The sequence below is a fragment of the Triplophysa dalaica genome, chromosome 16, assembly GCF_015846415.1.
Source record: "Triplophysa dalaica isolate WHDGS20190420 chromosome 16, ASM1584641v1, whole genome shotgun sequence".
Classification (NCBI taxonomy): Eukaryota; Metazoa; Chordata; class Actinopteri; order Cypriniformes; family Nemacheilidae; genus Triplophysa; species Triplophysa dalaica.
In genome coordinates this window covers 5,297,078-5,313,876 of record NC_079557.1, presented here as the reverse complement: position 1 = coordinate 5,313,876, position 16,799 = coordinate 5,297,078, and the positions used below count along the sequence as shown (strand labels likewise).

Here is a 16,799-nt window from a genome sequence, read left to right as displayed (position 1 = left end):
TAATACTGTAGAACACTTTAGTAATTATAATAGACTCTTGCGTTTGCTACTACTTTCTATAGTGCACTGTGAGATTTTTCATGTGTTTAAAATAGTATTGTTTTATTGTATGAAATCACTTACACTGTACGTTTTTTTGTAATTAATAGTTTGGTGGTTACCAGTTGATTACTGTTGTTTTGTTTGAAATATTAAACAAATATGATATATGTGATGAATAACTAATCATTAATGAACAGTTACAACTTTGACAAACAATCTTATGTGTATTATTTAAGGTGCTGCTGTGGTTTTATTGGGTAGTGATAGAGATTTGAGGTGTTGATCGTTTTCTAGAAATGTTGAACATAAAGCCATACAAAGCTGCCTTAGACATTAAATAGCACAAACTAAAATAACTGATAGAGTGTTGAACAGTTTTGCTGAACAAACATAAGTCATTTAAAAGTATATGTCTTTAAAAGGTAAAAACATCAAAACAGTTATTATAAAAAGTCAATGAATCTGAATGACACTTGATGTGTCAGTTATGTGGTCCTGTAGTTGCGACAGTGACTCCTTCATTTCCATTGAAATATCATGACCAATGTCTTTGACTGCACGAGACTGGAAGGCCTCGGCCGCCCTCCGCACCGCTGACCGTTTCACCTGGTCATTCTGCGTCCACAATGGAGAGCGTGCCTTTTTAAAACGTTCGGTGATGGGATATTGTAGGTGACCTGGGAAACAAATGTTGACAGCATAAGGGTGTTTGAGTGTTTTACATATTTGTGTGTACTTAATGAACAAGCTGAAAATAAGCAATTGGTACCTGTCACCACCTCTTCATAACTGAGCGTCAGCATCCAAAGAAGTTGAAGAAGTTCATCCCACTTTCTCCATCTCTCTCCTCCATCCTGACAACACAAAGGGAGATCATTTCGGTTTTGTTTATTTTTAACAAAGGAGACCAATGCAATATTAAATCTGCTATAAAACACTGTTATTGTTTGTTTTACTGAAGGATCTGAAGGTAGTGTGGCACTCTGGAGGTAGTGTAGCAGCATGCTTAAAGACATAGGCAAGGTGATCTTCTGAGAACAAGCGTCATCCAACAGCATGTCCAATAATTTACATCTCAGCAGTTTGCTCTCCAAAGTGCTTAAAAATAAGAGTCTAACACACAACAAGAATGAAAGGCTAAGTTAGTCATTGACAGAAAGCTCTTCATTTACAGCAAATTTCATTTTAAATTCTAATGGATTGTAATATTTAAACTAGGTTGTGGTGTTTCTCAGTTTTTACCTTCTCTGCCTGCATGGTGAGAGTGTGTGCAGCTTTTGGAAGAGTTCTTGTGAAAGTTTGCTTGAATTGCGAGTGGGGGCCTTGTCCACCTCCAGGGCCAGTGTCAACATCCTCTGAAGTGACAATACAATCCTGTAACAATGACAATGTAAACCTAGTCTTTATTTGGCATTGGATGGAATGATCATTATTTGGAATTTAATATGCTCAAAAAGTTATGATACAACTACCACTTCACATACTTAAGACAGTTGTTGCTCTCTCTCTTTGGGTATTTCACATCTTCTGAGTGGTGTACTGGTTCCTTAACAGCATTCATTAGCCAATTTATTAAATCCCTAAGAGCAAGAATTAAGACACATCTCTAAAATTTACACAAAAAATCGCTAATCACAAATTTGAGACAAATAAAAATAAAGGATTTGTTCGAGCAACAAATGTAACTTACTTGACACGTCTGAACCTTTGGTCACAAGAAAGCATTTCCTTTGCAACAGAGTCTTGAAGATGCCGATTTGTGAGTTTAAACTGAAAATCATCTTCTAAAACCTGCAACACATACTGCAGTAGCATGCAGCGAACCTCGGTCCGTAACCTCTTAGTGTCATCCTTAAAACAACAGGCAGAAGTGTAGAAAGTTGTCGATTAAATATTCTAGCTGTATAAATATTGTGTTACAGTACTATGTAAGTCTTCCTACCTTTTCCTCCATAACCGACGACAGCAGTTCCCAGTCCCACGGGATTGTTGCTTTATCTGCGGGGTGATATCTGACAATAAAAGAACATTATTAATCATTAATTTTGCTTTGTTAAAACTCAGATAAGATGCAAACATATCAATTCAAAGCAGGTGCAATCACACTACCTCTGTATCTTCATCAACAGGTTATAGGCCTCTATGGCTAGAACATAAGAACTTTGTGTGTCCAAGAAAATCCCCCTGAGTAGATGTGATGTGATGGCGACAGGTGGGTAGTATCGAGGCTGAATGAAGTCACCCAGAAGCTGAAGAGTGCCCTCTGGGTAATTCTCCTCAATGGTGCTGTAAACCAAGCTGAGGCTCTGTCGACAAAGTGGTTCAGGAGAACCAAAGTCTTCATCATTTTCTCCATCTTCAAGCTGGTAAAACATAAAATGGTCGAATTAAATATTCTATGCCATGATTGTAGTGTTTTGGGGGAGATTTAAAATGTTCAAATATCTTTAGGGTGAAGAAGTTATTTTCACGTCTATAAAACGTTCTCTTTACGTCTTACATCATCTGTAAGGACATGTCAAAAAAAGAGAAGTAAACATTGTACAGACACGATCGGTTTGAGGAAACAGGGTGTGTCCAGATGCCATTTGTTTTAAGGGTTGTTCATAGGGATTCAGGATAAATTATCAGCCATATCGGTATAATATCGATAATAAAATTTAGGCTGATATATTATAGCCGAAAAATCATTTCCTCTGGTTAAACCACTCCAGCTGCAAGCTGCTCATAGTTCAAATCCAGTAGAGTAGCCTAATGTCTTTCTGTCGTGATCATTCAACATTGTTGATGTAGGTTCAGTATGTAGATACAGTATTTCTGAATGTGTAAACCTTAAGAACAAAAGCATATGGTTTAAATCAGACTACTGTTTGAATGTCTTGAGACCTGTTAGACTTGTGGCTATTAAGAACTGGGTTGCTCTGGAAGAACATCTATAATTTGTTTGTTGAATAAAAAATATACCAGAAAATTTTGATGGTTAAAGAAGTGTTAACTAAATAAAGCGAAATAATGGTTATCTTTTTTTCTACAGTGAATGTTTTTAAATAAAAGCAGTTGTCCACCTTTTGCCTTTTGTGTCAGTCTTATCAATTTTATATTAATATTTAGATACTGTATATCGGCCGATATATTGATAACCGGCTTGCGATCTTAAAGAATTGTCGGCCAAAATGTACATATCGGTGCATCCCAGTTGTTCAAAATAAAATAATTCATATTCACAATAGTGTAGTGCAGTTTGTTAATTGATCACAGATAAAGCATATGAGACTTTCACTACACAACAGCATAGACAAAATACAGTGATTAATGATAACGATATCATTGCAACAGCAATAGAAATATTTTAAATAATGTCAGTTGAATTCATCTTTATTGTTGTTTATTTTGTGTTTTCTCTCTTTTTGGTCAATGAGTTACATTCTTAAATCAAGTGTAGTAAAGCAGAGAGAGATTTTGAAACCATGAAAATGTATGTCTATTTACCTGAATAAAATTCTTACCATGTGTGAAACCGTGCCAACCACACACTGCCTCAGTTTTCTGAACTGAGCCAGACAGATATGTTGTGCGTTTTCTTCAGAAACATTTGACTCCACGTTATCATCTTTATGGTCTTCACCGATGCTCATCTGCATAAGTCTAGTGGGGGAGTTTTCCCGGGACGCCACATCTAACAATGCTGGTGAGGAAGGCAGGGAGATGGGCATGGTGAAGTTGCTGCTTGATAAGCTCCATGTTGACAAACCAGGTGAGTGTGCCGCTGTGTCACTGGCGAGAATCTCTGTAGAGGTGGGACTGTTTGCTTTGCTGGATTGATTCTCTTTGGGTGCACATTCAGGGTTACAGGGCGATACACCCAGAGAAGGCTGCGTGGAGGGGGATGAAGGCGGAATCTGGGTTGTCGACATTTGATTTACGTCTTTGTTGTCACCAGTATTTACAGTCGCACCGTCCTCCGTTGACTGTAATCCAGTATGACTTTCAAAGTGATGTATTTGAGGTGACTCCGGGCTGCACCATGTTTTGAAGGTGGTGTCATTATTGGATTCATCAGAGAAAAGAACAGCATCTACTTCACTTGGACAGTAATAAGGACTATCAAGGCTGTAAGGAGAGTTTTCCTTTTCTTGGTCTGCTCTTATGCCGCACCCAGTCGGTGAGAGTTGTGTCTCTTCTGTGTTCTGTGATACTGCAAAAGAGTCTTTCAATACTTCGGATGATCTTTCAAAAGTCCTTTCGTTTGCAGACTGCACAATGTCCTGGCTACATTCAGAACTGGCTAAATCTTTTCCACTATCGTTGATCGGACATTCGGATTGTTCAGCTTTTCCAAAAGATGTTGTCATTGGATGTGTGGGGTATCCCACGTGCTTGTATATGGTATCTATTGATGGCAGAGCCTGGGCTGAATCCTGCAGTCCCAGTTCAACATCTGTAAGATCGATAACTAGGGGGGAAATATTATCTCTCCTTAATCCTTTTCGAATGGAAGAGACCAACTTTTGGTGTGTGATATCGATGAGGACCTGGACAAATGAGTAGGCATTAGTGAAGACGAACTGTCTTTTGGGCAGATGAAAGTTAAAGAACGAGGAGATATATAGACATAAATAGTGCTCGACCAAAAGCTTACAGGTACAGATTTAGATTTCGATTCGGATGACGCAATGGAGCGATAAAGTTATAACCAAACACAGACAACATTCAGTTTCCATTAAAATCCAGCACAATTTCGGTATTTTTGAGCACTCTATAGGAATACCCTAATATTTAAATAATGCATGACTAAATAAACTTGCATGCATACTCAACATCTTGAAAACACATCTACAATTTAAGCATATGACTGACATTACAAAAACGCTCTTAAATCAGTTTAAAGCTTTGCAGCTTTTGGCAGACGTCTGTTAAAACTTCTTGACGATATTTAAAATAAACAAACTTACTGTGTGGATTTACTTGACAAATATGCCAAAGTAACGTCACCTGCGTCAGACGGTAACGTAAACGTCTCCGGGCACGCGAACTCGCGCGCAGTGTTAAAGCAATAGCATTGTGTGGCTTTCCCGTGAAACAAGGCAGTTCATTTTCGTAAAATCAAGATTGTGTAAAAGCTTAGTGTTGTGTTTAATAAAATCACGTGTGGTTGATATCTCAAATCTAAGCACCGACGTGCGAAAGCAAACATCCCAAACAAATCGTTTGTTTTACATATGTAAACGATCGGAAACTCTTTCTGTTTGCCGCAGAAGTGATGAAACGACAGATACTCACAGGTGTAACCGGGAGCCATTCTTGTCGGATAAACGGCACCGCGTCTTCTTTGGCTTCTTTGTAGCTGCCTATAAGCATTATGTCAGAGTCCTCGTCGCTGCCCGAGCTGACAGAAATAATGTCCGCCATCGTTCTGCATCACCTTAAGTCATTTTTGTAATGGCGGAGGTTCTCACAAAAGTGTATAAAGCACGTCCATGAAAAAAAGCGGGAACAGTCGAGTAAGTTACACATGTGCGTGGTTTAGCAAGCTAACGTTAACCGAATGCCTGTGCCGCACAAACAAAACACACGTGAAGAAGAGTTTGCAGTCATTTAAGAGCAATTCCGTCCGTAAGTGGACCATAACGAGACGTAACGTTAACGTTGTCAAATATAAACACTAGCTATTGTATGTGTGTTAATGTTTTTGTTTAGCTATCGGAGGATGTGAATGTGACGAGCAAGGAACTTCCGCAAGTGCAACGTAATGTTGTCACTTCATGCGGAAGTGTGTTGACAAATGTGAATTATGTAAAGCCATTAGCAGCTAATTGTTTTTTAATTTGTGTGCAGCATGTGTACTGGTTAAACATAATAAAATGTGAAAATGAGCTTCAGTTTACTTATATGTAGTGTAGAGATTTAGTTAGGCATTTAATATAGGTGATATTTCGCGTTAGTTACAGGAGGGGATGTAGCTCAGTGGTAGAGCGCATGCTTTGCATGTATGAGGCCCCGGGTTCAATCCCCGGCATCTCCACTTTTTCATTTCTTTTTTTCTGTTACGTACCCGTCAATTGTAAATGCAGATACCTAGTATAATTGTCCCTGAGCTATTTTGCTTTAAATGCTATTGCAATACCTTACAGTATTTGTTTTGTTGATGTACAATGTCAAAAATGTGTAGAATACGTCACAAGAAATTTACAAGGAATTTCTTATGTGACATTTATATACTGCATATTCATTAAACAGACATTTATTTAGTAATTGCCAATGTGTCATTCCGAAAACATAAAAAGATAAGTGACAAACTGTAGACATATATGTTTTATTATTAGTCAGAGGGGTCTTTAGTAAGGAATTCCAATGCCGCCCCTAAATGAGCAATACTGAGGCCCATGTCCTGGATTTACAATGAATATCTGTGTGGCTAAGTTCTCCAAAAGAGATCTCGGTTGTCTTGGAGACATGGAAGGTCACTTGGTCTTTTGTGGTGTCCGATCACTTTCTTTCGAACACACACATTCATTCACGGATAAACTTCCTGCCATGTGCATCATTCTAAAAATACATTGAACACTACCCATCTGCCCTCAAGTTCACACACTTTGACCTGGCCCGTTCGTGGGTGTCAAGAATCGTATCCGGGGCAACAAGGCAACAACCCCCTCCGCTTTTGCTGTTCTATAATGAAAATAATTTGACTTGTTTTTCAAGTTACAAAAAACTGTTTTAAATATGTTGGATTGTTGTTTTTCAATGAAATCAAGAGGTGAGGTGATAAGGTTTCTGTCCCTAAATTCTCTAGTACAGGTTATACACTGAGAAGTTTAGCAGAACAGCCAGGTCAAGTTCCACTATAAACATCCAGCGCACGCCTCACTTGCCCTCGTAAGTATGCTTTTTCAATCCAACCATTCTCATGGGACTCACTCCTCAGAATTATAGAGAAAAAACACAGATAGCACATCTGGAAATGTGCTTTTCTCTGTTGCTCGCTGTCATAATACAAGAGTTAACATTTATGTTCAAAATATTTAAGAATCCCTGCACAAAATCGTCACCATTTTCATTATTAATTAAAACGAATGTTTTATCTGATAACCCCTAAACATGTTTTTCATCATAACATTTTTCAAATAAGAAATAATAACAGTGGGATAGACTACATATCACTGAGCTATTTGGCATCAGACATCCAACAGCAAACAATGCATTTAGCTGGATCAGTTCAAATCTTTATTTTTAATTTTTTTAATCCTTTCGTTAAGAGGATTTAATCCAAACATATCCACTCGCAAGTAGAAAAGTAATCTGGCAGTGGATCTTGGTTTCAAAATAAAAAGATCCACATGTTAGTATGTATATTTAAACATTATTATCACTTTAATTGTGTCTATTATTTAATGAGGCATATTCAAGTCTATATTTAAATCGTTTGAGGCTGGTCACTTCCATTTAGAGCCCACAGCATCTCTAAATCTCCTCACGCGATATAAAAGAGGCTTTTTCACACTGGCATCTTTCAAGCACAGAGAGAGAGAGAGATAGTGACAAATGCCTGATGCACTTAGCAGGGATGGGTGGGACGTTATTGAGGGGGGTATTAGGAGTCCATTGTGCAAGTGCAGAGGCAGAAAGGGAGGGAGGGGTTGAGGAGATGAGAGGAATACATCTGTTCAAGAGAAGGAGGGCAAGCAGCACAGAGCATGCGAGTGCAACTGAGGAAAGAGTCTGAAGTTGTTGAACGTGGTAAGGTAAGCAAGTCTTGTTTTTCTATGTTGTGATTTAAATAATTGCTTTTATTTTTGTTCTCAGTGTATGTAACTCTAGTCATTTATCATTGCTGTTGTGTAAATGATTTGAGTTTAAACGATTTTGATTATAATCCTGTTGTCATATAAAATGCAAGTTATTTAGAAAAATATGTACCAAGTATATGAAGCAGAACTACAATCTTTGTTTTTGGCCGACATTGCAAAATAAAAGATTTGTATTTAAATAGAGAGCAGATGTTTGTCTATAGTATTGTTAGGCAGTCCAAAACATCCTCAAACACATGACTATGTTGAAATGAATTATAACAGAGACCCACTTTAATTCAGCAGGACGTTTTGCACAAATTGAAAAATATTGCATATGTTTTCACTACAGACTTGGGTTTCCACTGACCCAGCCAGGGGAAGCTTGTAATCGTGCGCAGACAGTATCACTATTTTGATCATAAGTCATAACAGATAAGATAGTCCTACATTTATTTGTTTATCAATACAGGATCTACTTTCTATATGTGGCTGCAGAACATGTTTTCCTTATTTTCTTATAAATGTGTCATTTCCCGTTTTTCGCATCATTCCCGTCACTCCCCTTTTTACGTGTCCTCTGTAGTTGTCCCCTGAGACACCAGCACTTTCATTTAATTCCATTATTCCATAACTCTTCCTTACATACCCGCATGCCCCCCGTTTTCTTTTAATCTTACAACTTGGAGCCACATCCCCATTTCTTTAATTAAATGACACCTCTTTATTTAATCAAAGGTTCAGTTCCCTGAGTTCCATCTCTTTTACATGTTTTAGAAAATGAAACACATAAATCCTCTTGGTGGACTTTACTATGTGTAGCGTTTTTAGCTGCTTGTTAAATTACGGATGAGTTTACTCATCAAATAAGATTCTCCACCAGATCTATCAAGATCAAACATGTATGAAATGAGTTGTTAAAACGTCAAATTCAGTCAAGGAATTAGTTTAGCTCAAAGGCAAATATGTATAATAATCGTCATTACACATACATATTTTACAATTCTGATTAGCAGTATAGTGATACAAATCCTATATGTATTCGTCCAGCAAATGCATCAATGATTTATACACTAACGTTATCTCATGACCATAAGTAACGTGACTTTACCAAACAAAATTTAAGAGCAGAGGTAGCATAGATCGAAACACAGTTTAAGTGACCAAGTTTGTGAGCGTGAACAAAGAGAACCCATCACAAATGCCTTTATGGGTTTTTATTAAAAACATGTCTGAAAACCATTAAAATCATCTTTAACAAAGAGGCACGATCTTAACGCAGCTAATCTATATTTAGAAACGGATACTTGCAATATTGTTGTTGGACCAATATCTGTATGCGCGTTGATGGAAATCTTGAATGGTTTCAGAATGCAGTCCTGTTGAAACGCTGAGTTTGGGTTCTGAGTCCAAAGTTCCATGGCCTAAACGGACTCCCCAGAGGGGAGTCCCTTGGAGTGTCTTCTCGTCCTCTTTCTTTTCCTTTTGTGATTCCAAAAGTCCACTCTAAAACATGGTTCGGTGATGGTGTTTTAAATGCATACCTGCCCTGCCCCCAGATGGTCTGCGGGCCAATGCCATGAAAGTGAAAAGGGGGCCTAAGAAAGATCCTTTGTTTCTCATGGCACCTCATTTGCATAGCTCTGACAGTTTGGTCAGTTTGCGTTTAATACCTAAACTTAGTTATGGGCATAGTATGATGTGTGCTATGTTTTTTATAACATAGCTCATCATATAGGGAATTCAAAGATGTGTAGTTACATATGAAACATGCAAGGCATTGAACTGTGAACGTATGAATACGTCAAATGAACCCTGAATCAAAACTTGCATATCTAACAAATACATAGCACGAGCGACAACACACAACCTAGACATTTAGATACATTTACAGAGAAGAATAGTTTAAATCAAATAAGTTCCTATTTGTCAGAGAAGTTTCTCTGGTTAGCCTCAGATGGTAAGTTAGAGATGAGACACAGACTTAATTACTTACGCTTTGAAGTCTATGAGTCGTAAACATCCTACAGGGAAACCAAATGGTTATCACACTATCTTTGAGAGTTGAAACCCTAAAACCAGACCCCATGGAGCTAGGTCTGCTATGGTCTTTGAAGATGTGATCTTAATACCTAGACAAAAGGGAGTGAGAGGTTGAATGGCTTGATCCATACACTACATATGGGTTGACCTGCAATAGATATGTTATATGGACTTTACTATTGTGATTGCATTTTTACTCCTATTAATAGACCCTATAGACCCTAATTGTGATTATATTGATCACAATATAATCCCTACATTGTGTATTTACAGTGCTGGCATCAATTCTACAATTCTTCAACACAAGGCAGACCAGATTCACCAAAGATGACATCTTCAGAGTCACCTCTGGACTGAAAAGGATTGCTATTTATTAATCTCTATCAAAAATTGCCATTGGTTTTGTTGGTAAAGAGTTCCAAACAGATGATGTATGTTCTTTAAGTATGATGACAGTGTTTTGGACAGCTGTTGTTGTCTGCATATGTGGACACACATTGGAAATTGATGGAACAGCTGGGAAGGATGAACCAGCCAGCTTGACCAGCACTGTAACGCCTACTACTTCACCCACTATTAAACCAACAGAAGATGAGAGTATCAAACTTGTGGTAAGAGCATACATTGCAATGTTATGTATTTTTATGTGTATTTCTGCATTACAATTAATAATTGGAAGTCCCCTTTACTCAAAAAAATGCTGTGCTGCTTTTACTAACAGTTGGGTCGAATTTAAACATTTTTGGGGATCGTATTTAGAGTGTTGAAGTTGTATCATTATATACAGTTAAGTATAATTATAAATGAAGTGATTTTATGGTTTCATGTGTGATACTATTTTTCGGCAGGATTGGCTCACAAAATATGGATACCTCCCGCCCCCTGATCCCTCTACAGGTCAGTTACAGGCCTGGACAGCCGTCACTCAAGCTGTGAAGCAAATGCAGAGATTTGCTGGTTTGGATGACACTGGAGTTTTAGGTATGAAAAGCCTTGTTTTTCCTTTGTAAGGCCTATAAAATTTACATTATTAAATTGTTCCTCTTTCCTGTCACAGATGAAGAGACACTTCAGTTAATTCAGACCCCTCGATGTTCACTCCCAGATGAGGGTGACCAATCTGTTCAATTGTCAGCCTTACACAGTGATGCAAAGAGTCAGAGGATTAAAAGGGCCGTGTCTACCTGGGCCAGACGAAGTATCAACTGGAGGTCAGAATGATTATTTTTATATTTGGCCCTGTCTGCCTTTAGCGGCTTGGACACAATTTGTAGCTAGGACACAATATCATAAGAAAGTAAGGTTGTGTAGAAAATCCAAACACACAGTGACCAAGTACCTAGTGTTTCTGAGTTCATTACTTGTGTTGTGCATGTGAATACTAGAAGTTAAAAAAATCACAGTTCAAATAATAAAAATTGCAAATCGATGGGAGTGAATAGATTTGCAAGTGCACACTTGTAAAATTGTAATTGATGTACAATTCTATGTATGTATGTTTGTCAACTAGAAACACATGACACAATTAATTTCTGTCATTTAATTCATATAATTAAGGCACCAGCGTTCTCCATTAGACACTTGAAATAGATTTAAAAAAATCTAGGGCCTTACTTCTAACTCTTTGTGAGACGATGGGGTAAACTGACTACCACCTGCTGGCCATCAGAGGACTTTTAAATAATCAAGACTATATTTAAGCAAACTAAACTAAAGCAGTTAGCCGACAGTTCCGCCCAAGGTACTACCCCAGAGTTCGGAAACAAACTAATCTAATGGGGAACACCAGATCAGGTAAGGGCAATTCCAGTGTTATGGACGTGACATAAAAATACTCAGAGAATGAATTTATTACGATTATATTGAACCATCTGTTTATATTTTACTAAACAGACTAAACATTACAAAATGTCAGTCTATGAATTTTTTTTTTTTTTAAAGGTTAAATAAATATGCGTTATGGATGTTTTTGGGAGACGATAAACTGTAGGATTTCTATAAAATAAAATGCACAATCCTAAAGCAATAATACCCAATGAATGGAGAAGGGATGCCCCTTTATAGAACGTAAAATAGTTGCTTTATATTCATTTTCATGTGTCCATTTAAGAGGAATATGTAGCATTTATGATGTGACAATCCTGAAAATAGCACTTAGCTGACTATAAAAAATGACGCACTAAAAATAAAACAAATGGTTTACAAATTTGAAGAGAGATCTCACATGGGTATTTGAACCATCAAATGTTCAAATCTGTGCTGTTACAATAGTAAAAACTTGATAAATTTGGTTGACATTTTCACAGAATTTTCCTTAACATATCTATATTTGTTGTGCATTTCCTTTGAAAATGTTATCCGAGTCGAAAATATATTTATTTAATTTAGGCACAACTATACGCGATAAGATACTTATTAAAATAGATGTAAAAAAATCTTAGGATCTGCACTGTTTCCAAACCATCCCTTACTGTACATAGAACGTTCAAAACAAAATATGGAAACAAAATCACAAGCGGTTAACTTAAGAGGTAGACTGATACATGAACACATTCCCTTTCTAAACACAACATGTTGAATCCTTTTTTTCCTGTAGGATGTAAATGCTTTACAGTTCTTATCAAATATTTTTTTGTTGTTGACTGATGCCTGTCATTTATGATTTTATTAATTTGTTGCCCTCAAAATAATACAACAATATAAATGAAACAGCAGCTCCAGTCTATCACCGGTCCGTCATTTTCATAGTCAATAGGTAATAAGAGTTTGAGCTAAATTTGAGTTCCTTTTAGAGCTTTTTTCTTCTGATCTCCTCAGGTTGCGCTCTTACCCAGCATCCTCCAAACTGTCCCGTGAAATAATTCGCTCCCTGGTGTACTACTCGCTGAGAGTGTGGGCTGATCCAACACAGCTTGAGTTCCATGAGGTTGTGTGTTACTTTAAAGACTTCTCTGACCTGCAAATGATACGATGTTTTATTTACTATAAAAAGTAAATCTTTTTAAATTTGTTTATTCAATGTAAATACACGTTCAACACTTTAGTCACACATTTTTAACCAATAGGTGCGAGGACCAGAGGGGGCTGACTTCCAGATCGATTTCTTGCATGGTCCCCATGGAGATGGATTTCCCTTTGATGGTGCAGGTGGATCTGTAGGCCATGCGTTCTTTCCGTCAGATCCAGACAGGGCGGGTGGAGTTCACCTGGATGCAGAGGAGGAATGGGCCTTTAGACAACCAGGTAAGTTCACGAAAAATTCATTGGTAAGCAATATAGTCAGAAGTTTAGTAGCGCAAAATTAACCTCAACAGGGTGATCTGGATTAGATTTACATCATTCTTAATTTTGTGTTTATCTGCAAATAGCAACGGAGGGGACTGATCTGTTCACAGTGCTCGTGCATGAGCTCGGTCACTCCCTCGGACTTACCCATTCGTCAGCACGACAATCTGTAATGCGGCCGTACTACCAGGGACCCCTGGGAGACCCCTTACACTTCCGCCTGGGACATCATGACCTTCAGCATATAATAGCCCTTTATGGTAAATCTCTTGTCTTATTCTTTGAAAGCTCATTCACAGACGTGTAATTTTATGTGAAGACTGAAAATAATATTTTCTGTTTGTTTTTGAATTTAGGTCAGAGGGGGAACCATATTCCAACTGACAGACCTCTTGTTGTAACGGAACCCCAAATGCGACATCGACATGGAAGTGTACACAGACTCACAAACGGCCATTTTGACAGGTTGCAAATGTCACTTTAATCACAAAGATGTGATTTTGATTTGTTTTCGAATTTTTGTTAGCCAAGAAGTATTTGTTATAGTTAAAATAAATTCAAATTATTTCAATAATTGTGATGTAAAGAAAACAAATCTCGGTTTTCTTGTCTTAAGAAGTTCTGTGGATCGCTGTAACACCAGTTTCGATGCCGTTGCCAAGATCCGAGGAGAGATCTTCTTTTTCAAAGGTTGATTTTTCTGTATTTATATAAAAAACATTTTTAAAGATAACTTAGAAATGTAAGATGAAATCTCTTAGCTCAAGTACTGAGCAAGTACATACAAATCCACATTTAAATAAAAAATGATCCTTATCTTATACTGATTCTCATTGGTAGGTTTATAGTAATGATTCATAATCTGAGTTGAAAGGCTAATTTATTTGGAAAGTTTGACTTTAATCCAAGTTAAGATAAGTACATTAAGTAACCTGCATTTTTACGTTTCAACCCAAGATGACGATATACAGCAAAAGTTTGCATCTTCCAAAAAAATAGACTGAAAACTGATTAATATAAACGTAGTTTCTCTCTCTCATTCTTTCTGCAGGGCAGTATATGTGGCGTGTGAGCAGAGGTGGTCTGGTTTCAATCCGGGCTGTTTCTATACAGAGACTCTGGTCTGCTCTTCCATCTCCACTTCCTCCTCTGCGAGCTGTTCTGGAGAGGAACGCGGATCATGCCATCATCTTTATTAGTGGTCAGTTATCCAACACCCTTTAAATGGTGTGAATACGTGTTTTTCTCTGTCTTTGCTGTGATATAAGTTGTCCATGCATGTATTAGACATGTAAAATTGCCAAAACTAAAGTGTCGGAAAAAAAAATGCATTCTAAAAGCGGATGCTCACCCTGACCTGCCTGGTGTAACCACACCCCCACAAATCTACGTCAGTTCGTTGTATGATTTGACCAAGAACACCCAAATGTATGCGCAAGTAAGATGGGCGTATGTGTTAGTAAAATTGCTATGGAACCTGATGTTCCAAATATGGTAAGAGGGGTTACATTTCCGTCACACGCTTGCAGTATTCGACCAATCACTACGCACTGATTAACTGGCCAATCATAATACACCTCGCTTTTCAAAGCGATGAGCTTTGTAAAAAATCTGCGTGTTCCAGAGAGGAGGGGCAAAGAGGAGATACAAACATGCACGGTATGTGGAAAATACAGCGTTTTTGAACCTTCAATCGTGTAGACACATTGCATTACATCTAAAACAATATATTCGTTTTAGCCGTGTCATTCGACCCCTTTAAAATCTAGTTAATGTTGCCTTTATGTGGTTACAAGTACATCAGTTCGACCAACGGTTTTGTTTGTATTGTACATGTACAGAGTCCCATATTTGGCTGTTCAAGGATCTGTCACTTCAAGAAGGCTTTCCACAGTCTCTGGATCCAGAAGATTCACAAGGAAGTTGGCAAGGACTGCACTGGGATCCTACCCAGGGTGTGGTGTGGGGGTCCATGAGTGAAGAAAGAGAAAAGGGGGGAAACCAAGAGGAAAGTGAAGTCTGGAGTGAGCTCATTAAAGGAGGAGTGAACGGCATTATCACAGAGAATGACGAGAGAGACGAGGATGGACATTTTAAAGGTGTGTATTTGACCTCTGATATTAAAGGAATAGTTCATCAACAAATCATAATTCTGTCAACATTAATTCACCCTCATGTTGTTCAAAACCCGTACATGACTTAATTCGGTGGAACACAGAAGAAGATTTCTTAGATATGATGTCTCTGTGTTTTTGTTTCCATACAATAGAAGTCAATGTTGTGCGGTTAACAGCATTCTTCACAATATCTTCTTTTGTCCTCTACAGAATAAAGAAGTCATACAGGTTTGAAATAACACAAGCTAAAGTATTTATCGGTGAATCCTGACGTATTTGTATGTTTTTATTCTTTGTCATTCAGGTTCAACCTACGTTTTCAAAGGCAATTCCTATTGGAAATTTGCTCACCCTGGCTCCACCCCTGAAGAGGGATACCCCCGCCCTCTGGCCACTGATTGGTTTGACTGCCCTCAGCCTTATAGCCCCGATGACATCTCATTGATCTCTCACTTTGGTCAACAGGAACTTCGTAAACAGAAAGGAGAGAGAATAGTCGATCAGATTAGGCACAAAGATGAAACAGACAGAGATAAACATCATCACTGGGATTGTCCATGTCTGAATACTGCAGTGACCTCTACTGGACACACACTGTTACTACTGCCTGTTTTATTCCTGCTGGCTATGACTTTTTATCTGTCACTTTAACATAGTCACAGATAGGGGCGCAACATTTTCTGAGGGGTATGCAAGATCAGTATTCTGTAGCAGTATCTCCCACCCCAATATAAAAATAGTTTTTCATTTTCATGTTCTGTTCTGCGCTTTGGGAAGTTTCTTTGCTCGATAAATTTGGTCATTTGCCTTTCAAAGAGTGATTGGTTTTACATAACTTGATTAAATATATATATATATATATATATATAAATATAAAAAATTAGAAACTGATTTTTAAATGACTGAGGTCGTGAAAATATTGTGGTCAGAAGGTTTAGGAAATTTGAGGTTCGGTAAATCCTGCAGGAATTTCCTCTGATTTTGTAATCCACAGTATAACACAAACACTACCAAATGACCCAATGGTAATGATTAACAGTTAAGTTTGTCTGTCAAATAAAGCTTATGTGGCTTGGCAAAACACCTATATTACATTTTAATGTCTGGGAGATTTTGATTATGATAATTGAGTGGACTAGTGTTATAGAGTGAGATCAAAAGATCTCTTGGTTCAAATGTGATTTAATTAATAATGTCTTTGTAAAATATTGTGTGATCGAAGGTCAATCTATGCTGGCAAATGTAAGACGTTACAGTGTTATACTAAATTAGACAGTGTGAAAGATTTGACAATAAGATAGTAATTCAGTAGTGACGGTCTATTCTGTGAACCAGAAAAACTGTTTCTGCGAAACAGAACATGGAATCAGAACCATAAATAATACATTTCATTTGCTTGAATATATATGATCCATTGAAATATTTTTAAAGGGAAAGTTCACCCAAAAATGAACATTCTGTCAGCCTTTATTCAACCTCATGTCATTTAAAGCCTGTTTTAGACTTTTGAGTGGTTTTGTGTCCA

The 16,799-nt window shown here is 37.6% G+C and overlaps 2 protein-coding genes and 1 non-coding gene across 6 annotated transcripts; 2 read left to right on the top strand and 1 right to left on the bottom strand.

Annotated features, from left to right (window-relative positions):
* Positions 1-105: 105 nt before the first annotated feature.
* Positions 106-5,778, bottom strand: simc1 (SUMO interacting motifs containing 1). 4 transcript variants are annotated; one of them, XM_056768881.1, is made up of 10 exons: positions 5,323-5,778; positions 3,549-4,574; positions 2,152-2,405; positions 1,985-2,054; positions 1,733-1,893; positions 1,527-1,622; positions 1,285-1,416; positions 999-1,155; positions 812-896; positions 106-719 (listed from the first exon to the last, which is right to left on the bottom strand). In XM_056768881.1, exons 1-10 carry the CDS (start codon positions 5,449-5,451, stop codon positions 496-498), a joined length of 2,334 nt encoding a protein of 777 aa, XP_056624859.1. In that variant the 5' UTR covers positions 5,452-5,778; the 3' UTR covers positions 106-495. The 4 variants fall into 4 exon arrangements, with proteins under 4 accessions (XP_056624859.1, XP_056624856.1, XP_056624858.1 ...); XM_056768878.1 differs by having other exon boundaries at positions 812-1,155; XM_056768880.1 differs by having other exon boundaries at positions 812-1,155; positions 2,152-2,348.
* Positions 5,779-5,992: 214 nt separating this feature from the next.
* trnaa-ugc (transfer RNA alanine (anticodon UGC)) lies at positions 5,993-6,064 on the top strand. Its single transcript has one exon. It is a non-coding gene; the product is annotated as a tRNA-Ala (tRNA).
* A 1,690-nt stretch (positions 6,065-7,754) lies between these two features.
* On the top strand, positions 7,755-16,045 carry mmp17b (matrix metallopeptidase 17b). Its single transcript, XM_056770162.1, has 12 exons — positions 7,755-7,784; positions 10,146-10,483; positions 10,721-10,853; positions 10,930-11,083; positions 12,690-12,798; positions 12,938-13,115; positions 13,241-13,417; positions 13,514-13,622; positions 13,774-13,847; positions 14,209-14,358; positions 14,999-15,256; positions 15,579-16,045. Exons 2-12 carry the CDS (start codon positions 10,319-10,321, stop codon positions 15,923-15,925), a joined length of 1,854 nt encoding a protein of 617 aa, XP_056626140.1. The 5' UTR covers positions 7,755-7,784; positions 10,146-10,318; the 3' UTR covers positions 15,926-16,045.
* The last annotated feature ends 754 nt before the right edge of the window (positions 16,046-16,799 follow it).